The sequence below is a fragment of the Pithys albifrons genome, chromosome 3 (genome assembly GCF_047495875.1).
Source record: "Pithys albifrons albifrons isolate INPA30051 chromosome 3, PitAlb_v1, whole genome shotgun sequence".
Classification (NCBI taxonomy): domain Eukaryota; kingdom Metazoa; phylum Chordata; class Aves; order Passeriformes; family Thamnophilidae; genus Pithys; species Pithys albifrons.
Window position 1 is genome coordinate 83,381,837 of NC_092460.1, and position 26,768 is coordinate 83,408,604.

The 26,768-nt window shown below is 38.6% G+C and overlaps 1 protein-coding gene across 2 annotated transcripts; it reads right to left on the reverse strand.

Annotated features, from left to right (window-relative positions):
- Positions 1 to 2,477: 2,477 nt before the first annotated feature.
- Positions 2,478 to 26,739, reverse strand: ZBED4 (zinc finger BED-type containing 4). 2 transcript variants are annotated; one of them, XM_071552565.1, is made up of 3 exons: positions 26,582 to 26,739; positions 19,828 to 19,907; positions 2,478 to 7,751 (listed from the first exon to the last, which is right to left on the reverse strand). In XM_071552565.1, the coding sequence occupies exon 3, from the start codon at positions 7,345 to 7,347 to the stop codon at positions 3,829 to 3,831; it is 3,519 nt and encodes a 1,172-aa protein (XP_071408666.1). In that variant the 5' UTR covers positions 7,348 to 7,751; positions 19,828 to 19,907; positions 26,582 to 26,739; the 3' UTR covers positions 2,478 to 3,828. The 2 variants fall into 2 exon arrangements, with proteins under 2 accessions (XP_071408666.1, XP_071408667.1); XM_071552566.1 differs by lacking the exons at positions 19,828 to 19,907; positions 26,582 to 26,739 and adding an exon at positions 15,703 to 15,763.
- Positions 26,740 to 26,768: the final 29 nt, after the last annotated feature.

The window sequence follows — 26,768 nt, forward strand, 5'->3', positions numbered from 1 at the left end:
AGAAAATACATGTGCAAATAGCTGAAAATTTGGAACCACACAAAGGAAAACTTTTGATGAAGGATGGATGTGGGCCTTTATGTTAAGGCTAATCATTGACTTTTATCTTAACTCCTCCACAGTGTAATCCCCAACTCAGGAACCTAAACTATAACTTATCCTGCCCGGGTGTATACAAATGTCTGTGCTGCTGCAGTTAAGTGTATGGTTACTCCAGCTTCCCAAATCTCTGGCTGTCAGAATCCCTGTGCAGGAACTTGGGTTTTGTTAACTACAGACAAAACCTAGGGCTACCTCAAGGTAATGCCTGAACTGGCAGAGAGTATGTGGAGAGTTTCATCTTGCTGAATGTCAGACATGCACATTGGGTTGGGTCCTTCCACAGACTTCAATTCAGGTATCGAGGTGGTACATGTGGGACTTAGACCAGTGATGGTTGTTCAGCTGTGGTGCCAATGTGTACTACAGCCCAACACTGATGGCCGTAGAAGCAATCAGCTCAAATTGGCCTGTTTAGTCTACGTGTTTGGGGTAAAATACATACAAGACAACAGGAGACTGGATGGATTGCAGTTTTGAAGAGTGTCTGAAGTTTATTTGGGTTCTGTTGCATCTTGTTCTACAGATGTGGTTATTTCAAGTGCTTAGTTTGAAAATCTACAGCTTTGGGTTTGTAGACAAAGGGCTAGATTGTGGTCCATGCAGTGCATACAGCACCCTAGTACCTGTGGCTTTATGCCCTCTATAACAGCATGTATCAGGGGAATTGAGCACTGATCCAGCCTTTACTTTCTATGCTAAGACAAAAAAAAAAGTCTGCTTACTAAATTTGTTTCTAAAGTTGCTAATGTACTGAAACTAAGTATCGCTGTTGCAGGGTCACTGCATCATTATGCATTAGGGAACTGTTTGCTGCCACAGGGATTGGTGCAGCACAAACTCAGCTCCATGAAAACTCCCACTGTTTACGTTTATGCTTTATTAATCGGAGGGAAAGCAATGTAAAAATAGCAGGGGGTCCCATCTGTTACAAATATGAGAAGGGTTGGAAAAAACTAAAGTTTTAGCAATCCCTGAGAACTTTTATTAAAAAATAATAAAGTAAAACCAACACAAAACCCACCCATGCAGTAACTTACCTTAATGCTTCAATGAAAGCTCTCAGCCCTTATCTTGAAGACATTCATTCTTTTGTCATAGGAAGCAGTGCCTGAACTGAAGAAGGAGATGCTTCCAACTAAAACCAACAATGTTGTGTTCTCAGTTTCTCCTATTTAAGTGTTTCAATTTTAAGGCCTTTTGGGCCTGTGTATTATCTTTTAAAAAATTCTAACAGAAGGTTAATTCTTAACCAAGCTGACACTGAAGACAGTGCAGTCTTAAGAATTAAGCCCTTCAGAAAACCAAACCATACCAAACCAAACTTCCCCAAAACAAACAAAAACAAGCAAAGAAAGCTCCACCCCACCCCCTCCCCCATAAGAGGAAATTGCAGGTGCAAATAAAATAGACTAACTTCAACTGATGAAATTTTAAAAATAGTGATTGGTTCTTTTGCTCTCAGGAAAAGTTTTGGCAAAATGCATGACTATACAATTAATTATCTATATGAGTAAAATGCAAGTTTGGGGCGACAAAATGCCATCACTACAACTTTCCCCACTGGAAATTAGACAGGAGATACAGCAAAGACTGCCTTCAAAGGAGCCAAGATGCTTGCTTCCAGAAAACTGTGATTTCCAGGTAAGCCTGTTCACTGTCAGCACTCATGGTGTGATGTGACTCCACAATGCTTTAAGCCACAGGCTTTATTTACATTCAAGCCTTGAGTGAAAATTATATTACTTGTTTAATAATTTTTTTCTTCATGCTCTACCTCCCTCTCCACTGGTTTGGAGAGATTAAAAATCTCCTTTACAAGGGTCAAGGTTATATTCACAGTTAAAATGTAGGCCAAAAAAACTGAGATAATAATTAACCAGTAACCATTTAAACATGTTTTCCAATAAGCTCCTTCAAACTCACCCACTTCCAGCTATATGGAAATGAGAACAAATTGTTTTATTACTGCAGAAAAAAACGTGCTGTTCTCATTTAATCCTAGAAAAACCAAGAAATGCTGACTGTTCACAGAAGTAAAAATTAGTTTTTCCTAACTACGCTACACTGCAATTTACTTAAATAGTACAGGTGTAAACATAACTGATGGAATAACAATTGAAATACCTGAAACCATAAAATGTTTAGAGAAACAGCACACAGAAACAAAAGCCAACTGAGAAATAATTCAACAGATTTTCCTGAGGTTAAAACAGCTTCTGAGAAAGGAAAAGAACCAGAATCTTGGCTCAAGTCCAAAGTGCTAAATAGAAAACCCATCTTTTCACATACCATGTTCTGTGGTATATTTTAACTTTCATTCAATGGTTGCCTTAAATTCATCTGAAAATAAAAGGCAGTGTTGACTACCACTGGAAAATTGCAAATAAAATGTTTAATTTCAGAAACTGAGTTCACCATTTATAAATACACTAAAACATAGTAAATGCAAAATTAGATTAGGCATAGGTACAGTATTTTAACAAAGCTACAAGTTTTCTAAGAGGTCATAGGCAAATGATGACTTGTTTCCCAAAAAGTATTCAATGAAAACTGAAATGAAAAGATGAATCTTTCTAGAGTTAAACCATAGAGAACGTTCCTTTCAAATTAAAATGCTGGCTATTTTTTCCATCTTATTTGAAATTTTAAGGGCTCTATATCCCATTTGCCTGATGGACACCAACAGTTAAGAATCAACCCTACTATACATAAAGTTCTAACCAGTGCACCATATCCATAAGGCTATTACTGAAAACCAGAAGATCAGTTATTTCTGTACTAGGAGCTTTAAGACAGGCTGTTCTACACAATTAAAATTACATTAGGAGTAAGGACTCAGTTTTTACAAAAAGGACCTTATAGTTTTGATGCACTAAAGATTAGGAAAGGTGTCAGAATGACATTAGAGTCTTCATGGTAAGTTTCTTGCCTTTTTTGTACATGGCATTAAATAACAAGCATTAATTCACAAACTTTGATAAGACTTCCAAAGAGCTTTTATAAATACCCAGAATATTTCTGTAGTTCAGTTAAAATGTAAAACCTGAACAGAACCCAGAACAGGGAGTTTTACTACTGATTGCTGTATAACTGACATTCCATATCATCTTAAAATTTATTTTCAGATATTAAGTCAACATTCGCAATTAAACATATCTTTCTCAATAACGCTTCTTAATTCTTTACGTACTTTAGGGCTTGCAGTTAAAAACACTGCATGATAAAAAGACAGCTTGAACCCCATCTTTCATGTACAGCTTTCTTTTGACAACTATAAAACCTGTTTTCTTGCAATTAAAGCAATGTTCAACTAAAATACAGTACCTGGTTTATGGTTTTTACATAATAATTGAATAGAAAACTACAGAATAGAACTGTTTACACCTTTTTTTTTGCCATTCTATTAAAACAAATGACTGAGCTTTTTTAAAGTTCATTTACAATTATGGATTAAAACCTACATAATTTTGTATAATTTGACGAGACAGGCTATCTCTAGTGTGAACTTTTAAAAAATCATATATACAATATCTGGCCTGAAGTACTATGAATAAGGCACATGTAGACATATTGAAAGCTGAAAAAAATGAACCTAGAATTTGGAATTATAGTCACTGATTAGATGTCATACATGGCCCCTACAGGAGCAATTTAAAAATCCCAGTTACAGATAGTTAATATCCAGTGAGCAACAATAGATTTAGTCTAGCAGTTTGTTCATTAGTTTCAATACTGGAAGTATATTAAAGGAAGATTTACTTTCAAAAAAATAAGCTTTTCAAAGTGTTCAATCATTAACCTTGACTGACTAAAGTTGTTGCTTTCACTGGATGTATTGAACAATCTCTCTGAAGGAACAATGCTTGGTGGGCAACCCAAGAACCTGACAGCCAATTTTGACAGTACTGGCCAAGATGACTTTTTAAAGTTCCAGTAAGTTAGAGGATCACAGTTATGCTCAAGCACTTCTTCCTCCAAGTAAGAAAGCACCATTTCCTCTGGTAACTTTGCTCTCTCTTTCAGGTCTTTTGTTTTCTTCATGTCATCCATGAGTGACCAAAGATTATCTTCCCCATAGGAATTCGTAGATGGTGAACCTATATCACATCCATTGGAAACAGGTTTATCATCATCTGAGGTAGAACTCATTATTTCCAGCTCCCTGATTAAGTCTTGTTTATATTGTTCAGCCTCCTCTTCTGTAAATAAGGATGTTTTATACCGGGGATCCAGAAGTGTAGCAAAAATGTACCTTGGATCATGAAGTGTGGAGGACAATCTACTCACCATAGCTTCTTTCAAAGATTTCAGCATAGTATCTATGCCCATAGTTTCCTCAAATAGCATTTCTATTTTTCTGTTAAGTATATGAATCATTGGAATCACTTGGCTTAGAGTAGACATGTGTGTACTCATCTCCCTGCTTGCAGCTTCAAAAGGTTTGAGAGCATGACACACTGACTGCATGACTTCCCACTGATCACAACTGATCAGCTCCCGAAAGCTGCACTCTATTGACATTTCATCAATTGCTCTTTTCTGTTCAATCAGACGTTCAAGCATATGAAATGACGTATTCCACTTGGATGGAACATCTTGTATTAGCTGATGCTGAGGCAACTCGTACTCTTTTTGCAACTCAGCTAACTTCTCTTTTGCTTTTGCTGACCGATGGACGCGTTCACAGATCTTTCTTGCAATACTAAGCAAATTCTGAACCATTCTCTGGCTTTTAATAGCCTCATTTACAATTACATTGACAGTGTGACTAAAACATTGTACACTTGAATGATCACCTTCATTTAAAGTTTTTGCTATACTCTGATTATCAGTAACAGTAATCCCAATCTGAAGTCCGATGGAAGTAATCCATGTTTCCCACCAGTACTCTAGCTGCTTTTGAATGCTGATTCCATTGTAGTCGCAATCAATCTGCGATACATTTAATAGTGCTGAACAATGGTAATCCTCACACTGTGGTCGAAATGAAGACTCGAATGTTACCCAGTGAGCAGTCAGGGTTAGATATTCTCGTGTTTGGTTGCTCATCCATATTCCAGATGTAAAATGGATCACTCCACTTTCAGCTTCTTTAAGATGTGAAATAATTATTTGTTTTACATTATCATACATATCTGGAATTGCTGTCCTAGAAAAGTAAGATGGAGAAGGTAGAGAATACTGAGGTTGCAAATATTCAAGCAGCCTGTTAAAGCCAATGTTGTCTACAAAAGAATATGGCTGAAGGTCAAGTGCAATCATTTCAGCTACAAGACTTGTGATTTTTTTGGCAACTGGGTGAGAGTCACAAAACTTTTCATTGGTTTCATCAAAATTTGAAGATCCTAGTAATTCTGTGCGCAGTGGCATGTGATTATCCGTAGATGAGGATAATACTGTCTCTGGAACATCAGTTTTCAATACATTGTTATGAAACCGCTGCAAATGTCTTAGAAGGCAACTTGTGCCTAGGTTTGTTGGCTTTTTCCCCCTACTTATTATACGTCCACAGTGTGTACATATTACTTTTGTTGAATCTGCAGAACAAATTGAAAAGTGATTCCACAGTTTTGAGGTCTTCTTACTATTAACAGGAAATATAATTTGATTATCATGTGTAACCATTGTAGGCAAGTCAGTCAACTTTGAGGATGAACATTCTGCAGAAGCCAAGGTGGCATAAGGAGAATTTGCCAAACTCACATCAAGAAAGCTCTTTTGGTTTCCAATTACATCGGGATGGCGTCTATATAGATGCCTCATTAAGCAGCTTGTGCCAACATCTCCTTTCTTACCACGACTTATCATGCAACTGCAGTATCTACACACTGCTTTTAGACTGTCTGCAGGTGACAGTGAAAAGTGGTGCCAAACTTCTGATTTAAGCCTTTTCATAATCCTTTTGTTTTGCTGAAACACAGCAGTAGGTTCAAATATTAGTGGACCTAATCCCTCACACTGTTTTTCAGGAGACGAAACAAAGGAGACTTCACCTATGTCATCAGAAGATGACAGCACTGAGTCTTCCACTAGAGTATCTCCTGAAGTTAGATTAGTATGGATCTCCTCAGAGATTCTGTCTGGAGAAGAAGAAACAGAAGTTGGTTCTTTCATAAGTTTTCCAGGAGAAGATGACATAGAATTCAGGTCACTATCTGATGGTAGTAAAGAAGGCAACAGAGTTGGAGGTGTGGTGTAGAGAGGTGGTATGCTGGTACCACCCCCATTCTCTTGAAGGACAATAGAACGATGGGCTCTCCACATGTGTCTTATTAAACAACTTGTTCCTAGGTCTTTTCCATTTTTTCCTCTGCTGAATTCATTCATGCAGTGGATGCACACAGCTTTAGAATTATCTAGAGGTGACAAATAAAAATGTTTCCAGACAGCAGATCTCCTTCTAGAACCTGATGCACTCTTTGGAATTACAACTGTTTTTTCTGCTACATTCTCAATGGTGTCGTCATACTGGTTGTTGGGTAGCTGTGGAGATGAGCCAACCATGACTTCTTCTTTGCTGCACTTTTCAGAAACTGAGAGATCTGATATTTCTTCAGAGGAAACAATAGAAACAGATTCCTCAATTATTTGATCTGGAGATGGTATTTTAGAAGCCATTTTCTTGACCAGTTTTATTGGGGATAATATAGAACTCAGATCTCCAACATCTGCAGATTGAGGTGGCAGCAATAATGTAGATGAAGAAAAGGAGGATATACCTGGCATAGTTCCATTTTCTTGAATTAGTACAGTGGGATGGGCTCTCCTCACATGTCTCATGAGACAACTTGTACTCAGGTCCTTTTCATTTTTACCCCTGCTAAATTCTTTCATACAGTACATGCATATTGCTTTAGTGCTATCTCTAGGAGATATAAAAAAATGGTTCCAAGCAGGTGACTTTTTTCTGGAGCTTATGTTTCTACTAGAAAGGAGGCTTTGTGTCACAGCTTCCATTGCTACATCATACAGCGTATTACTATACTGAGAAAAAAGAGATCCATAATCATCTTCAGTTTCTGTGGACAAATATTTGCCAGCGTTGCTGTTAATGAAGTTCTTTTCTTTGTCTTCCTGTTCATCACTGCTGTCTGCATGTTTGAAATCATCTTGTTCTGTCTTTATATCTGCACTTTCTAGAGTACAGTTAATGCTGTCTTCCTCTCGCTCTACTTTTAGGTTATTGATTTTACCCAATACAAAATTATCATCCATTCCGGGGGACTCTGCTTTACTCATGTCCATAGATAACAAATTCTTCTTGCCAAGACTTCATTTATTAATAAATATAGATAATTTAAAAGATTACTTAAAATTTGATTAAAATTATGTATCTTGTATACTGAATGCACAAACACAAATGTGTGCATGTGTTAAAATAATCTCTAGCTTATGAATTCTGTATCCGTGTTGCGAGCAAATAAAATTAGTCATAAAAATGCATTTAAAAATTATAGATTCAATTAATGGAATCTCATTTTTCCCCCAGGATCAAGACATTTCAGGTCATAGATGAATGTTCTCAAAGACAGCTATTGTTAAATTCCTCATGTTGTAGACATAATCCTAAAAAATGAATGTTCTATTTTCTTGTTGAAGGAAGCCATTCTGTTCATCTTGATTGGGCAACTGTGATTCTTTTGCACCATCTAGAAAGAAAAAAATTGAAGACAAAGTTGATCAACACTTTAGTTACTTTAAGTGACTACAGTAAAGATGAACTGAAAACAGGCTAAATGTTCTGAAGGTTTTGAGGTTTTTTCTCCTTTGAGATAAAACAATTCAGTGTACAATTGAAAAAAAGAAAAAACCCAACATGTATTCAATACATATACTATGGACAAATATGCGTCTATACACACAGCTCTGGTTCAGCTTAGACAAAAAAGCTAGTCCAAGAATCACTTTTCTATTTGCTTGAACATAACTATTCCTTATCCTCCATCACAATTCAACCACTGCATATACACATATATACCCAAATATATACACACACATATCTAAAAACATATACTATATAGGTGCTTATATCTACAGCTATATATGAAGACAAGTAGGCCTTTAATCATTTTAGCATAGAAATAAGGACTTAAAACCAAATATCAAGTTATACTACTGTTCATGTACTTCCTGCACTACTGACATTGGCATTCAAAAGAAAACAAGAAAGCTCTGTAAGGGTGTCCAGCGTTGTCACACTAATCTCTCTTCCTCTGACCATAGTCTCACGTGGTTATATTCATGCTGTAAGACTCCCAGACGCACTATAGAAACAAGCTACTTTTAGAGTTTCACGATTAGAAACAGCAATGTTTAATTTAGGATAAGTGAGCTGTGTACATGCCACATAGACACTGGGGTCTTCCAAAAGCATAACAACATCACTCAGAAGCAAAGACACACACAGAGTTGCATATGCTGGTTCCTAGTACAGCACTGCCAGCCAAAATTTTCTGCATACCCAAAGGTTACACTAGGAAGCCCATTTGCACCAAGATAGCTAATTTGACTTGTGAGTGAAGATTTTCACCATCAGTTTCAGTACAAAGGCTAGGTTTTTGAAGTGGAGTTGCATATAAAATACAAGTTCACAAGAGGTTTCAAAACCAGAATGCCGCACTATTCCCTCAGAAACATGAGGTTATCTGCATTTGTCATCATTGTTTTTTCCACTACAGCTATATCCAAATTCTAAATTTTGCCAAACCTTTCCTCATTTATTCTTTTGTGACATTAACGTAGTAGTTATTGGTGCCTTCAGTCAACATAACAAACATTTTTGGCCACACAGGTGATGTTACAATTCGTGCAAACTGAATTTTATTAAATTCTTTCTCCCCAGCTGAAGCCAAAACACAAATCCGAACGAGTTATTTTAAAACTTCCTACAAGTTTCATTTGTTACTAAAACACAAGAAGGACTGGGGTGATTCTTGGGATATCCTGCAAAGGGCCAGGAGTTGGACTCGATGATAGGTCCCTTCCAACTCTGCATATTCTATGATTTCAGCAGACAAAACATGAAATTAGCTATAGCTACATAACACATTAAAAAACTCCGTGTTACTCATACAGACATTTCCTCCCTGTATCAAGATCAATGTCACATTAATTTTGTAAACTATTTTAATTAATTTTTCTCTGAGGTCTGTTTACAAGAGAAATCAGAAACACTTATTTTCTGTGGATTTCACATTTATGGAAAGCTACACAGTAATGACTTTCTTTTCCAGAGCAGAGGAAGGTGCAGGGTAAAGGAGGGGCAGTCATCTTACTGCAGCTGTTTTAAGAAAAGGGAGATGGAGCAATGAGAGGTAGGGAGAAATTATGGTTTTCTTTCTGTGAAAGTTTTAGTATTTGTGTACCACCTTTCTCTTTCCTTCTCAGGAAAAAAATATATTTTCAGATACCAGAAGATATGAGGGTTAAGCATTAAGACCATGAGTTTGAATGAAGGGAAAGACTAGAAGAAAAAGTTTAGTTTTCTAGAAGAAATTTACCACACTACACAGGACTTTCCATAGGTTTGTGAAATCACATCTAAGAACAATTCTGTCAGCCAGAGACCGAATTTAACTGGCTCAGTATAAAATTGAAACACAAACCACTGTTCACACACATACTGATGATATGGAAGCACTTGGATCTGGGATGAGACAGAGTGTAAGATAGTCAAGTTTTTTAAATGCGAATCAATCGGAGAGGATTTTTTTTTCATCTTTACTTTGATCTATCTGTGAATTTGGAGCTTGTACTGCAAAACAGGAAAAGCAAGAAAACATAATAAGCTGTTGTGACTTAGGATCATAGAATAAGAAAGCTCACAAGCAAAAACCTTGATGCTGGGCTTACAGAACATAAATTATGTATGAAGTGCCAAGTTACAGTAAGTACATTACAGATTCCTAGCTAGATTCATACAAATTATGCACGTACATCCTCTGACATCAGGTTCTGATGAAGCTGTGCACAATTACTTTGCCTCAAAATGGGTGATCACATCTTTGGCCTTCGATTTTTGTAATTTCTCAACACTGCAAAACCAGTTCTAGGTTTAAACAAAAACCCACAGAGATGCTTCAATTTCTTCTAGCCTGATAAGCAGTTACTGCTTAACACAGTGAAGCTTAAGATAGCTGTGATGGGAAAATTTGGAAACCTGATAAAAAAGACCAGTTGCAAACTTTATAGCCACACTTAACTAGACTAACATTCATTAACACCACACATTGCCAGCGGCTAAGTTCTTAATCATTATCGGCCATTATCACTACATATTCAAACTCTTAGACCCTAATCATCTTATCCTAAATTAGCTTTGAGTACACAACTCCACTGAGCCGTGCCATGTAGTTAAATACTGATGGCTGTGGTCCTGACGGTCTTCCTTGCTGAAGCTGAGGTGAATAGGCGAGGGAGCTATTTGGACTCTGAAGCAAGAACTGTGGTGATAAACTTTTCTTCTCTATTTCTCCCTGTTGTGACTAAGTGTTTTGAATGCTCATAATCTCCTCCATCAAAAAAAGATGTGGGAAGCAATTTAATTTGTTCCTAACCTTACTATCTTTGTTTCTTTAGGACCAAAAATTGTTCTCGTTCCACCAGAACAAAGGGAGATACGTGTTTAATTGCACTACGGGAGAGAAAAACATGTAAATCAACATTCAAGGAGGAAAATCTGCAATCAAAATCCAAAGCTACAGAATAAGCAAGAAAGCTTTCTGGTGGAACAAGTCAGGTTGTTTCCAGTGATGCCAAATGACAGCACAACAGGCAGTAGGTACAAACACAGGAGAGTTCACCTCAATACGAGGAAAAACTTCTTCCTTTGAGGGTGACAGAGCACTGGAAGCAGCTGCCCAGAGAGGTTGTGCAGTCTCCTCTGTAGATGTTCAAAACCCACCCAGACAAAGATCCTGTGCAACCTGCTATAGGTGAAACTGATTGGGGGGACTTTTGCTTATTTTACTTATGCTTATTAATTGATAATGTTCTTAGTTGATATACCTATCATAGAATTTGCTGAGTAGTATAAAATTCACTGTATAACATACAGCAAAACTCACAAGGTACAGACCTGTCCTTGAAGATTCCATACCAAGAGGCCCCAGAGCCTCTTGGACTAATTAAAACAGCCAGGATACCCTATGAAATGAAGATAAATCAGAAAACATGTCAAAAGAATGAGATAAGTAGAGAAATTTGCCAAGGAGACCAGCTACAGTTGCAGGCATGTCTGGTTTGAAGTAGTTTTGAGCAAAAAGTAAAAAGTTCACGAGAGGAAAAGTACTGACTTCATCCCCAAAGACCACCAGAGATTCCTGCCCCGAATTATCAAGAGGAACAGCGCAGGCGCAAGGAGGAGTGGCATGGGGCGGAGAAAATGGAAATCAGTTCTTGAAACTCATTAGAATAACCCTGCCCTCTCTAAGAAGGTGTTTATGCATGAGAAATAATAAATATGTGTAACTTACTTGCATATAAATGAGTTGTTAACTCAACCAGGTGTGCATGTTTTTGGAAGAACTATCCCCCATGCACCCAGACCTGGAATATACGTACCTCTTTATATCCTCACTGGATATAGAGTCTTTCTGCAAAACAAAACTGCTTTAGCATGGGGGGTAGGACTAGGTATCTTCAGAGATCCCTACCATCCCCCACCATTCTGTGATCCTATGTTATGATTTTACTAAATTACACTGTAAAATTAAGTCAAGCTCCTTTTCTTCAGACACCCATGTGGGTTCAACCCAAATTTTCTTTAGAGTACAGCCCCCAGAATGCTCAGGGTTAGAAAGACTGATATGTTTTTCATCTCCTCCTCCCATGCCAACTATATGTATGAGTCAATCTGTTTTATTAAGAAACAAAAAAGGATGGAGTGTTTTAAAGTTTTATAGTAACCTGGAACAAAATATGAACTCGGTTATGATCACCTTTACATAGCTTGTTTATTAAGAAACAAAAAAGGATGGAGTGTTTTAAAGTTTTATAGTAACCTGGAACAAAGTATGAACTCGGTTATGACCACCTTTACATAGCTTGTTTAGCCTTGGACCCAATCTACTCGAAATTAAGGACTACTGCTAAACAAACAGGATATTCAAGGAGAAGAAAAATGTTTTCAAAGGTACAAAAGGCTACAGGCAGTCAGCTCAAAATTAGAGAAATGTATGCCTTTGAAATCTCCACAATGAGACACACAATCACCTTGCAACAAAAAAGTCTTCAAAGAAAATAAATGGAACTAGAGAACAATTATCTACTCAAATGCCCTACTCTGGACTATCAGCTCTTGAGTGGCTGCACTCAGTGGTTTGCTGTGATAAGAAGCCTGCAGAAACACTTTATAGGATTTTCCATTCAAAATGGGATTACTGAAAGCGTATAGTTGTTGACAAGAAACATCAGGAGAATGCCACGGAATGCCACTGCCACAGCAGACTGCCACAACCAGAAGAAATCACTGCTGAAGGAAGGAGGTATCGGAACCATGAGCAGATTACTTGTTTGTAAAGCAATTCCTATAATAACCAACAACTGTTATGGATTTCCAAGGGTTTTCACTCCAAATAAAATACTCTGTCATGTCCATGACTTCAAACACTCTATCTGGACACAAAGGAGAAAAGTGTGAAAACAGCACCACCAATACTGTACATTGCTCCTTGTTGACATGAATAGTCTTCTGTGAGCTCCCAGATGCACTCCTGCTACTTGTCAGGACATGACACAGAGACCTCCAATTTACTCAAGTACAAAGATCATTCATGCCCCTTCATTCAGGCTGCAGAAAAACTCAGGGTTTCGTTTAAGCTGAGGCCTAGATCAGTCATTGCAGGCAGAGAAAAACTAAGGTGTAAAGACCTGAGTATTATAGCTACAACCATCATCATTAGACTCCCTAATTACAAATGCAGCTGGAGCAGTGACTGAAAAGTTAAAAGGACTACCCACTAAATGTAAATATTCCACTCTTTCTTGCCTTCTGTCCCCTAAAACATCCAATAATTTTACTGTGAACACAGGCTCTTTTAAGCAGTAAAACAGATCTACTAGGGCCAAGGTATGCTTTTTCTGGTTTAGTGGACTTCTCTCTATGTTCTTTCTCTATGTTTTTCCACACCACCTCTAAATTTATAACAATGCAGGAAGGTAACAGCTCAGAAGTGAAAGCTTTAGTCAAAGACTATTGTAGAAGAGACAGCGTTGAGTTACAATCCAACCAGCACACAGAAACCACCAAACTTTGTATAAACAAACTCCTCAAACTCTTACTCTTCAAAAATGTTTTATTTTGTAACATCTGTTTTCTTCTCTTGCTGATGTAAAAATAAAAAAGTTAATGTTTACTAATTATTTTCAGATATTCCCTGAAACCTCAGTAAAGATTCAAGAACTACAAGCTCCATCTTTTCACCAATATTTTCATCTCAAACCCTAAATCACCTGTACTATGTGTGAAAAAAGTGCATGCCAGCTCCCTTGCACAAAACAACACTTGCTCCTACTCTGTGTGAAAGGTCAAAAACAATCTGTGACAGTGGCAAAACTGAAGAGAAATGGTATGATTTCCAGTTTAGCATCATTTAAAAAATACTTTGTAACAAAGTGGAAATTGAGATGTCATTTTTTTAAAGTGATATTTTTTTTAAAAAAGAGGATCCAGTTCTTAATTTTGTTCTTACACTAGTATATTCTCAACCATAAAACTTCTTAAAAGGATTGAGATAATGCTTTTAAAATATTAAATATTTCATATGAATTAGTTTTAAAGTGTGATATTAATAAGGATGTTCATATTAGCATGCATATTATTTACATCTGGCTGATGTTTGATTCTGACATCCCTGTTTAGTGTCCAGCTGGATCTGCTGAACATGCTCAGTGTCCAAATATTTCACCAGACCCCAATGACAGGCTGACTGCTCAACATGTTTAAGAAAAAAAGCAAATATCTTTTATAGGACAGATATATTTGAAGCATCATTCTCCACCACCTAGGTTTAAGCAGCACTGTTAAACAAGCCCATAGCACAGAAATCCCTATTCCACATGATTTTAAACACCCTTTATCTTAAAAGGAAAACAGAGACACAAAGCTAAAACAAACACCTCACCCAAACCAGTGTCACTACTAAGTATTACGTAAAAAAATAAATATCACTGTGTTGTATTACCACCATACATAATACTATTTATCACCAGAAATAGTAGCACTATTCACACCTACAACCACCTGATAAGCCTTTAATTGTTGCTATTTTTTTCCCTTAGTGTACTAAAAATACCATCAGATCTTAAATGGAGCTATATTCCTTCACATGTCCTTTGATAACTTCCTATAGCAGCCCACTATAAAGAAGGAGGAAAAAACAAAAGCAGGTTGTAGACATGCTAGTAATTTCCATATCAGCCTCTACTAAGAGATTGCTCATAAAAAAACAGATCTATCACAGTAAACAAATTATGTCAGCATTTGTCTTGGGACCCAAGCTGTCTCTTAAATGTTAAAACACCAACGTTTTAAGCAATAATTCCATTACAACTTATCAGGATTTTCCCAAGTCAAAATGAAAGCTATAGCAAATTATACTCTTATTTTGATATTTTCATCATTTACAAATTTTGATAAATATCATATGCTATGAAGATGGGGCAATCTTAATGTTACAAGAAATAAGGTGTTTTTCTTAAAGAAAAAAATATTTTTTTTACACAGTTGAAGCATATATGGCTTGGCTTACAGCGTTTTTAGTGCAGGACATCAAAGCTGCTTTTTGTATCCTATGCTGTATAATTTGGGGCTGAGGGGAGATGAAGGAAGGTTGCAGTAACACAACACAAGGGTAAAATGAAGAAGATAAAAATAAGAACAGAGTAGGAAAGATGCAACAGTATTATCACAGAAAAGGAAAAAACACAACCAAAGCCACAGTAACAACAGGTAATCTTGAGAAGAAGGAAAGATAAAAGATTGCTAGAGAACAGCAGTCTGCTTTCAGAAAAGCAACAGAAATGCAAGGCAAAGCTCATCTAACAGTTCTTTTCCCCAGGTGATCAATTCTCTGCACAGTGCATTAGACTCTACTCTTCCTCCTCCCGTGCAGCCCACAGATGCCAAAATAAATGGGAGGGGATTTTAGGACAGGAGATTTTTCTCCTGACTAGTCCACGTTCCTAACTTGCAACATACTAAAAAACATACATTTTTGTGGGTTTTATTTTCTTTAACTGCCTATCTTTAAACTCGGTAAGAATGAAACCTCAAGCACTTTAAGGATGATTTCAAAAAGTAAGAAATGAGACACCTGTAAAGGAGAAAACTGAGGGTTACAAAGCAGAATAGGCAGAATGATGAAGAATGAAAAAGCAGTTAGGAGAGGCACACCATGTCTTGTGTGCCGCATGTCTTGGAACTCTTGCTGAAAACATTCATATAAGGGGGGAAAAAGCCCCACAGAATGTGAACCAAGTCCTTAACAGACTAACATTAACCTGTTTGAACTCTAATTTTCCTAAGATAAATAAAAAAATTGAACTGTATCTGCTGAACTGCTGAGACTATCATATATTAGTATCTATTTTCATACTCACCAGATCAGCCACCCATTAACCCAATTCTGTGTTCATATCGATGCCAGTTATGTGTCCTCAGAGAGTTTCAGCTGTGCTATGGAGAGGTTTTCCATGATATTCGTATGTCTGTAACATCACATAGTGCTGTGCTTTTATTGAAAGTTTGTACCCTTGGAATGCTTGAGCACTTAAAATCAGGTTAGAAGGAAAATGCAATACATAGACCCTGAAAATACAAAAAGCATTTTCAAGAGTATAAACAGTAGTTTAAATGCTTGTAGGGAATTTTTACAGCTAAGCCAAATGATTCTTTTGTCACAAAACTTTATTTCAAGTCAGAAGACACCTGGTATGGAGAAGAAACAGATTTCTTTGGAGAACAGTTTACAGTTGAGGGTATCTTCTTTCTTCCTCATGTAAAAGATTGAAGAAAGCCAGGAAAATGTAATTTCTTTACTAGATATACTAAATAAAACAGAAAGTAATATTCACAATGCTACTATCCAAAATAATTTTTATAGTTCAGGAACACTCAGTTTCTCCACCTTGCCAACGAGTACAAGAATTGCAACAAAAAGAAATAGGTAACTTTTAAAATCAAGCTTCCATATCACATGCAGACATAATCTATCATGCCCACAAATAGGGGTGAACTCTGTATGCCTTTTGTAAGTATTTTTTATCATTCTGTATTTTCTAAGTAAATTGTACATTCATCAATAGCATCTGACATTTTCACCTGATATCCCAGTTTAAAAACCAATGACCCTAACCCTGTCCCTCAAAACAAACATTTCAATTCATAGAACAGGGGAGAGAGAGAATGAGTGTATACATCTTCATATTCACTTGTCAACCAGCCTGTCCTTAGTCTCCATGACAAGGCATACCCAGCTGACAGGACAACCAAGCCAAGGGAAGCCAACATTATTTCCACTAGGACCACATCGAGAAATAGCAGAAAGCACAAAGAGACTCTCCTGTCCCTGGCAAACAAATAGCTTCCTTCTTCTAACAACTTCTTCTCGCAAAAGAAATGTCTGATAGAAGAACCATCCTACTGCCAGAAACAGACTTTAATTTGAGCAAATAAGGTTTTGCTCAAAGAACTGATGAAAAAGACAAGAATTTTAACGAAGAATAACGTTTTGTATTATCTGTTCTAACCAGTGCATTTCATGAGCTTTAATTCATGTATTGAAACCTGGTTTTTAAATAAGTTTTACAGAATAAGATTACATGGCAGTCCTGTTTAAAGCAGGACCCACAACACTTTTAGTACGAGAACAGGTGAAGAAAAGGATAACCCTTGCTGGTTCCATTTGCTTTATTTCTATTATTATACAAAATTATTTTAATAAACCTACTATTTTGTGAGATCTAGAAAAGGGAAATAAATAAAATCATTTAGAGAAAAGAGAGGTATGAGGAACCTTCCTGTTCTTTATGAGCATCATCGTATTTCCTGTCATAAACAGATTATGGTCTTCCCACAGTGCAGTAAGGCCACAGAAGATAACTCAAAATCACCAGGAAAGGAAAAGAACAGAACCTCAATTCCTCCTGCTTCTCAGTATCAAAAGTAAAAATGCTGTTGACATCATGGTCTGCACACTGCTTGGCTCCCTGAAAGTTGACCCACTCTTTCTACTATTTCAGCAGCTATTAATGCAAGGCACAGCAAGTGACAACCTCTCATGTAATGACTTTTACACTGTTGCATTCTGGTTGCCTTTTCCCCCTGACCTGTAGATATGCTCCCATATCATGCATATCATGTTCCCACCTTTAATGCAGAAGAAAGAAGAGGAAACAGAGTAAAAAAGTGTAAAATACGGTATGATTGCAATCAGATACGCCACATTTCAGCACTGGGATTTGCAGTCACAAATCTTAAACTTAGAAAAAGCTCTCAAGAGCTAGGAGCCAGTAGCTGGGTGTGAGATAGGCACCAGTTCTCACACTGCTTTTTCCTCTCCTACCTCCTCATGGCACATCTAGGACTGCTAGATCCCTTTAATCAGGAACTAGATTTTCTTTATCTAAACTGCACATCAAAGTTACTGTATAGCATATGCACTGGAAGACTTCACTTACAGTGGATGCTAAAGGATCTAGGCCTATAACGTGACCTACCAAAATTTAAAATTTTAACAGAGAAGGTAAAGGTAACACCTGGACAAAAGAAAACTCCCATCTTTGTCCTCAGGAGACTCCAGCTCTGTGTAAGTATCCATTCTCAAGAGAGTGCTGTCTTAATCACAAATAAAGAAAGTTTCATGGACAGAAAGAACATTTCTAAAATGTCAACTCTCTGGGATGCACTAATCAACACCAAGAGCTGGTATGCAATAACTTGTTCAGAATACACTGATAATCTGTATAATCTGTGCACTGAGGAATGCATCACATATTGCATATTGATATGCTGAAACCCAGAGAAAAAACAAAGTCAGTCTTGAACTACCATGCCATGAAGGAAAAAGATCTCCGCAGGAAGTAGTATGAGATCACTTAAAAGATCATAGATTTGATATATCCCTCATATTTCCCAAAATAAACATGGAAAAATGATGGTGTTCTATAAAATCCTAACAAAATACTTAAAAGTAAAAAAATTTTTGCAAAGAACTCAAAATGCATTCTATGAATGCATTTTTTACGCTGACAAAATTTATCTTAGCTCTTACAAGTGCTTACAATCTGAATTTCAATGAAGAACACAAATATGACAAAAAACAGGTGATGAAGCATATAGTTTCTTGTTGGAGCCTATAGAGGCATTTAATTTTTTTAAAGACTAATCACAGATTTTATTATCTGTCAGAACAACTGAACTTGCAGTCAGCAATTATTTCACATGGAACTATAATCCAAACAATAGTTCTTCAAGATACTAAGACCAGATATTCATTTGCATTAGACAAGTAGTACGAAAGTGGATACTTTCATTGAAGGCTTTTAACCTTGAGAGTCATAACAGAAAGGCAATTTAAGTAGAGGTATAAAAAAAATACAGTGCTTGACATCATGTAATGAAATGGTGCAAAGCATTCAGTGACGTCAAGGTGAGTATATTAGAATTCAGCATTAACTACATGGAGAGTGAATGTTTGGATATTCTGGCAAAAGCCATCTCTTTTTTCAGATTTCTTAACAGTGGTTTTAAACTGAAAGGGTAGATTCAAACTAGACAAAAGGAATAATTTTTTTACAATTAGGTAGGAAGGTGGAACACATTTTCCAGAGAGGTGGTAGATGGCCCATCTCTGGAAACATTCAAGGCCAGGTTGGATGGGGTTCTGGGCAATGTGGTCTAGTTGAAGATACTCCTTATCACTGCAAGAGCTTGGACTGGGTAACTTTTAAAGATTCCTTCCAACCCAAACCATTCTGATTCTATGATCCCACCAATACTTCCTAGCTCAACATTTTCCTTGTCTTAAATATTTTGTCCATCTGTTGCTAACAAGCATGTTAACCAATAATACAGGCAGCTTAAAAGTTGAACTGTTTTATTCAGAGCAGGGAGGGGATGGGACTCAAGAAATAAATGGAAAGCCTGAAACACTATACAAGGCAACATTTATTGTTATTTTACATATAAATGCTGATCTACATAGGAAGATTTTTTCCTACTGCATCTTATTTGGGAATCTCAGGCTTCCAAAAAAATCTGTACTCAACAGCTCAAAATGAATACAAAGTTTTAATGTTTTCAGACAAAAACCCTAGAAGAAATTATTAAAACTAACTTTATCAGTGAAGATAGGAAAATCTGACTAAGATACATGTAATTTGAGCATAGGATAAATGTAGCATGTAAGTCACCTCCCCTTTTTAAGCAGTATACTTCAGGGTAAGGACGTATATATGCCAGCTGATACCACAGAGTAAAAGGTGCTCCATAAATCACAAAAAAGTTACTATTTCTGTAACACTGTAAAGACATCCAGGCTTCCAAACTTAAGTTTTAAGGATCAGGCACTCATACAAACCTCCTGCTAAATTATTAAGGTGCACACAAGTCAATGCTTCATTACCTTTATCCATTGTCTTACTCTAAATAAATAAAAACAATTATACAAGACCCAAAATAAACAAGCTGCCCACTAGTTTATTGAGAAAAGCAGACAAACTTACACATCTGTTCCATGGCGTGCAGGCCGCTTCATTTGAGGTTAAATACTTGCTACTCAGACCTAATGATGAGATGATTGTATCTAAGGAAAAGAAAAAAGTAATTACTTTTATTATCTTTTTAAACATGTTAGCTGTCTCAATGGCAAGTCATGGGATGTTCCAAGTTTCTCTTTTAGGTGAGAACTCCAGGAGTTCCACTTACATGACTAGCTCTTGTCTTTTTTCAAATCCCTAGCCCTCCTAATTGAAAAAGAAAAATTAGACATTTTCACCTCTAGAGCTCCAAAGCAAAAAAAAACCCCAGATATATCCCTTTCACATGATTACTAAAAAAATTTAAATGTCAGAGTTTTATACTTACCTTGGCACTGCTCCATTTTTAATGCTTATGCTAAACAAAACAGAATCTACACTACATGTAAGATTTCAAAGGAGCTTGCCAACACCTTTCAATGCACTACAGGATTCACCTGGCAGCTTGTTAAACCTCCTCTTCATAAGCTAAACATATTGCTTACACACTGCACCTACTGTGTGTATTAATCAACATGCAACAGCATAGGATCAACACAAGATTATCATTCCCCGTGTATGAGAAAGGAGCAATTGCAGGTGGCGCATATTAGGTCACATATTTTGACTTAGCAACAAAACAGACTGAAAGTCTACCACAGGACACATTTTCAGAGTTTTGCAACTTCAGTCCCACTGACCATTATACAGACACAAGTGCCATTGTGCAGAGGCCCCAGCTGTTACACTGCCCTGTACACTATAAAAAAACCCAACCAACTAAGAAATCTTTTCGCCACCTTAGAAAATCCACAAAGTAACCTTTGACCCCAAATGCAGAAAAAGCTGGACTCTGAAACACTTGGTGGTCAGGATACCACTTTGTCCTCTTTTCTAAACTTCATATGGGTCATATGGGAGTGATTTCTGCAAAGCATTCTCCCCATCAGTTAGTAACTACTGCTCTTAATCAGAGTGTGAGATGTTTAATTTTATACATATACACACACACACATATATATATCTCCAAACTCAGGGTTTTTTTTTTCCTTAGAAAGAATACCTCTCAGAGGCCAGACAGTCCTGATGGATGTCTTACTGTACATTATGAAATTAATTATATGTAACTTCTTTTACTGATGTTTTTACTTAAAAATACTCCTGCACTGCCTCTTAAGCAAGTGAAACATCTCCAGAGCTGTGCTGCTGGTTAATTTGACTGTTGAGACACTTCAGCCATCCCTATTACAGCAACATTTAAATAATGTATACAGAGAAGGTGTCAGCCCAGCAGAGACCCACCCGACACAGGGTGCTCAGTGGAGTGGTTCGGGAACTCTCCCCAGATGTGGATTAAGCTCCTCAGGCAAAGCAGGGAAGTGAACCTGGCTCTCCCACATTCCTTGCAAGTGCCAAAGCCATCAGACTACAGGCAAGATAAAGCAGAAATATGTTCCCTGATGTCTTTAAAAAACACTACCAAAATCCCTCAACTTTCATTCCCATTTTCCCATTCTTTGATTTGTTAAAGGTGACTATAGTTTCCAGCTAGGCCAAACAATTCACTAAATTCAAATTAATGTTTGTGTTTCTTGATTGTTTATTTTAGTGAGAAGAACAACAAAGAAAAAGTCATTTTACCTGGATTTCAACTTATTTTCTTTAGGGGCAAACACTGATTCAGAAAATAGCATACGGAATTACAGCAACAGCTAAGCAGTACAACAACTAAAAAGCTACTTGGATGAACCTATTTGGGGCAAAACTGGCACAAATTCTTTGATCATTGTCACATGAGAGAAATATATTTTTAATTTTAAATCCCTTTCCCTACACATTTGTAAAGAATTGCAAAAAAAAGGATTCTAAAATATGTCCAGCTGTTAAACCATGTCTATTTTCAGCCATAATTTTTAAGTTATTGACTACTGAAATCCAGAACTGGCTTTTGTATTGAATGTACAGAAAATCCACACACTCTGCAAAAGATACTCTAACATAACAAAAGAAAAATATATCTGTATAACACTAGTGAATGCAAACCAGCAGACAGGACTGAAAAAAAAATCCAACAAGTTTTCAGACAGCTGTAACAATGAACTAATAACCCCCTAAACCTTCAGGAGGGATTGTCCAACCCTACCTGTCCCTAAACAATAAAAGAGGAAGGGAGAAAGGTGAGAGATGGAAGGGATGTAACTGTGCAGTAATTGCTAAAGAGAGCACACAGATTGCGAGTTTACAAAAAGATGATAGCAATATAATAATATTTCTTATGTCAAAATCCACTGAAAACCAGTCTTAAAGAGATTACAGAAAAGACTGATGCTTCACATTCCAATATAAAAAATTCACTACTTACTCTGAATGATCACCCTTGAATGAAAATAAAGGCCTTAAAAAATCAAGCTGTTTCCCTGTTGTTGCTTTACAGCCCATTTGTGCTCACTCCCTCTCTTCACAAAAAGAAACAAAAAACCAAAAACACCTACCACGGCTAAACTATATAATCACACTAATTTAGGAGAGAAGTTCCTTCATTTCAGTAAAAAATAAACAAAACCAAAAAACCAACAAACAACCCCCCCGAAAAACTGCACAAAAAAAGGTTTTATTTGTTCTTGTTTCTTGACATGTGAGTTTTAAACTCTAGATTTCATTTGAAAGCTACCTTTAGGCCACAGAAACTATTCATTTTTTTCACTAATTGATTGAAATTGAACAATTCCATAGTTGTGAATTGACCAATACTGATGATGCCAGTAGCAAATGTAAAATAAACAGCCAAAAATGTGCAGAAAACAATACACATCTACCACGTGAGAACACTTTCTTTGTGGAACGCTTTAAAGTGTACACTACAACAGGTAATATTACGTAAATTACATTTATTTACATTGACACTGCTAAAATACCTAGATTGTTCCTTCTTGGGGAAAAGATGTCAGTCATGAAGATGAGTTAAACATTCTGCTCTACATTTTGCAAAATTACCCACTAAACTATCTGTAATACTGTTTTCTATATAGGCCTAAGCCAATATCCATGTATCATTATGCATAAAGCTGATTATTTTAATTGTACATTACAGAGGTAATGCCAGAGCACAGTATGCTCACTTTGAAGATGAGAACTCCTAAAAATTAAAAGGAAGCTGCAAAAATAAAGGGTTTACAAAAGCCCCTGTATATGGAGTCTTCACTCTGAGTGGTGGTAAAATGCAGCAAGTTGGGAGATAAAACATGTGCATTCTTTAACTCAAGCTTTCTCACAGTGGAAAAAAAATAAATTCTAAGAAGTTAATGTATTTGGGGTTCTAAAAACTAGAAGAGAACAGATTCCAAGCAAAATGTAGAAGAAAACAGAAAAGACCCAACAGGCTCAAAGGCCACCTCCTTCTGCAATACCTTTTAGAAATATTTGATGAGAGCATTATTCTACTTCAGTGGATGGACAAATTTAAATAAAAGTGTAAAATTCAGTTGCCCTTCTGTATTTTCAAAGGTCCTGTTACAAGTCTTGGTGATATATTATGTTTCCTGAAGCAGACCCCCTTTGCAGTAACCACCTGTGACTGTGCCTGTCCTGTAAACACAATTCTTGCTCAGCACATTTACTGTCTTGGTTTAAAATGAGCCATAATAGGTGGAAACATCAGACAGAAAGGTTGTTGAAGACAAAGTAACAAAGATAGCAAACATTTCCCTACACTCATGACCTGTCTAGCTTTTTGCTATTCTATAGTTTGTCTTTCACATTATCAATGAGGATGCTGTACCTGTTAGTTTTGCTCTACAGAGATGTCAGGAGTGAGTGGTTTTGCTGCTTAAAGAAATACTGTCAAGGGTACTGGCAAAATCAGGGTTGAATAACAATATGTGAAAATGCAACTTTATAGAGTTCAATGGCAAGGTTCAGTCTACCACTTACTACACACATTAAAGCATAGAAAGGAAAATCAAAAAAAGGGTTGGAATGATTTATACAAAAAGCTGAGAATGCAAAAGGAGGTAAGAGTGCAAAGGATACAGATGTGAAGATAAGCATGTAAAATGGTTTAGCAGCACTTACTCAATGATTAACATTTACAAAGTGATTTAATGTGTTTTGCTACAATTGTAACAATGACTTAACTATATATGTGAAATAGTAACATTCATACCATAATCAATTCACACAGAGACAGGTAAAACGATGTGTACACTTACTTCTATGTATATAGAGGTACCTATCAAAGTCCCCTCAAGTTCAGTGAAATACTTCAAACCCCTTTGCATTTCTCCATAGGCAAGGGTTGCACCTTGAGGAATGTGGAGATGGGGGGACAGGGTGACAGTCCTTCAAATACCAGACTTGAGGGTTTGCAAGCTCTGAGAGGCGTCACACCAGAAGGAGATGCTGGCACAGCCCGGCTCTAGTCCAGGAGAGCTCAAAGGGCCTGGTTTAGGATGGCAGTTTATGGGGCTGAAAGATGATTGACTTTGGTCATCAGTAAGTTTCCATCCTGGCCATAAACCAAGTCAGGAACAACTGGGCTTTTTTCCCCAAAGTGCAGTAACAATGGTACCGTTCCACTTGGGCTACCGTTCAGGTAAATGGTTTACCAAGGCTACAAAGGATAATTGCTTATCCTTTGTTTCCCACCTTTACCATGCCAGAACTCCGGGTAGGATCAGGCAGTGCCTCACGGCCCAACTGGTACAGTCGAGGGACACTTCACCACTCAGCCGGTTCGGACAAGGCTTATCAGGAGCTTCCAAGAAGGCAGAGCAGTCACGAGGATGGGAGGGTGGTTCACCACCAGAAGTAAAAGAGTCATTGCTATTCAAAACTACATAAGTTTAGAAAACTTTTGTGCAAGATGCTTAGTTCAGATATTTAATTTTATTTTCATTTTACTTATTTTCAGTCAATTCTTACATTTGACTGCTCTGGAGAGTTTCTATGGAGTAAATTCCTCAACATCTGTGAAAGTTGGAAGGTACCGGCAAGAAAAAGTACCAAAGTAGATAAACATTCAAGTGTTTGAAAACTATCAGCATCTTACCTGTTGGTCTTATACCTACCAAACAGCACTCAAATTTCTAATAGTCCACAAAAGAACTGATGCTGCTTTTAATATACAATGAAGAGATGCAAGATTTTTTTACTCTACAAAACTAATCTCCATAGCAAAAAATAATTAGAATGCCATTGCCCAGTATTTGTACAAACACAGGCTTCCTAGTAGCAGTGTGGTATTCTGAGTTGATAAAGTCTTCCAGACTTCACTGCCCCCAGTATGTGCTCCATAAACATCCTCCCAAGGGTGCACATCTGTGCTTAAAGTGAAATGCTGCATTATGAAAATAACCTTTAGAAAAAAAGAGCTGTGCTCATGCTGTTGAAAAGTAAAACACATGCACATGCAGAGTGGGCCCTACAGACAACAGGTAAAGAAAGTCTGAGAAGTACATTCATGTTATGGGGGCTTGAAAGGCTTTTTCTACTTGGCATTACAGATGTAGCATGACAACTCAGGCTAAATTATTGAAATATCTCAAAGATACCCCTCAGAAACAAGACGCGACTGCCTCTAACACATAAGCACCAGGGAGAAGAGTCTCTACATTGCAAAGCCAAACCCTATTAAACTTAGCAATGATAAACAGAATGACTAGTAATGGAAAAGAGGCCTTTTACCTTTCACTGCAATAACAAATGATTTTACACTTTTAGTAGGCTGTACGTGCAGCAAACTACTTTGAGTGTATCGGACACCCTCTGGCATCCAGTAAACGTTTTAACACAGCCAGTCTAACATCAGGAGCTGTCTCGGAGTTACAGAAGACATTTTTAAACAAAATTACCACGCTATAAAGAGAAAATGAGAACCGTAGTGCAAGAAAGCTAAGTTCTGCACTTTTCCCAGGCACCTCTCTTGAGTGACTGCTCAAACGGGACTGGGATGGAGCTTCCCCGCACACAGCAGAGGCGCGGTGTTTACGCGGCGACCGAAGCCACTGGCGGGCACCTGCCCGCCTCGTGAACCGTGTTCTCAGGGGGAAACGCTTTCTGGGATTTCCCGGGCTTTCCAGCCCTGGCGCCCGCCCGGGGAGCTGAGCCCGAGTGTCCCGGCGGTGCCCGGGCAGCGGCGGACTCTGCGCCCGGGGCTGCCGGGCCATTTTGGGTCGGGCTGGCAGCGGCCACATGGTCACGGCCCCCTCCGCGGGCCCGACTCCCGCGGCCTCGACAGGCGGTCCGGCCGCGGAGCCCTGGCATGACCCGCCGACCCGGCCCGGCCCAGCCCGCGCACAAAGTCGGGCCGGGAGGGCTCGGGGCGCGGCCGGCACCCCGGCGGGCACCGCTCCCGGGCGGGGCGGCCGCGGAGCCCCCCGGGCGGCCCGACACAGCGCCGAGTCCCTGGGCACCAGCGACCCTCGGCCACCGGACCGGCCGGGCCCCCCGCGGGGCCCTGCAGACAATGGAACCGGCACCACGGGCCTAGTCGCCGGCTCCCTGCGCCGCCCCGCCGCCACACGCCCCCTCCCCGCCCTGGCGGCGCTGTCCCGCGGGCGCTCCGGGCAGGACGGGGCGCCGCCAAGCTCGGGGCTTGAGGCCAGGGCCGCGGCCCCGCAAGGCACCGAGGCCGCTGAGGCCGAACGCGGCCGTGGCGGGTGCGGGGAGGACGGCGAGGCCGGGACAGCAGCGAGCCGGACCACCCTGCCCGGCGCCCACCCGATGCCGGAACGGTGCCACTCACCTCCCCGGGCGGCCGCCGCGGGGAAAGCCGGAGGTCGCCGCCGCCCGGCCGGGCCCGAAGGAGTTAAGAGGAAGGGCCGGGCGGGCCCGTCCCATTCATTACCCGGCGCTTTGTCTCCGCCGCCGCCGCGGAGTGAGCAGCTGCCCCGGCTCGGCCGCCGCGGGGCGCGCGGCGCAGGCGCGCGGGG

Excerpts from the sequence above, each read along its gene's own strand:
- ZBED4 (XM_071552565.1), bottom strand. The coding sequence starts at position 7,347 with ATGGACATGAGTAAAGCAGAGTCCCCCGGAATGGATGATAATTTTGTA.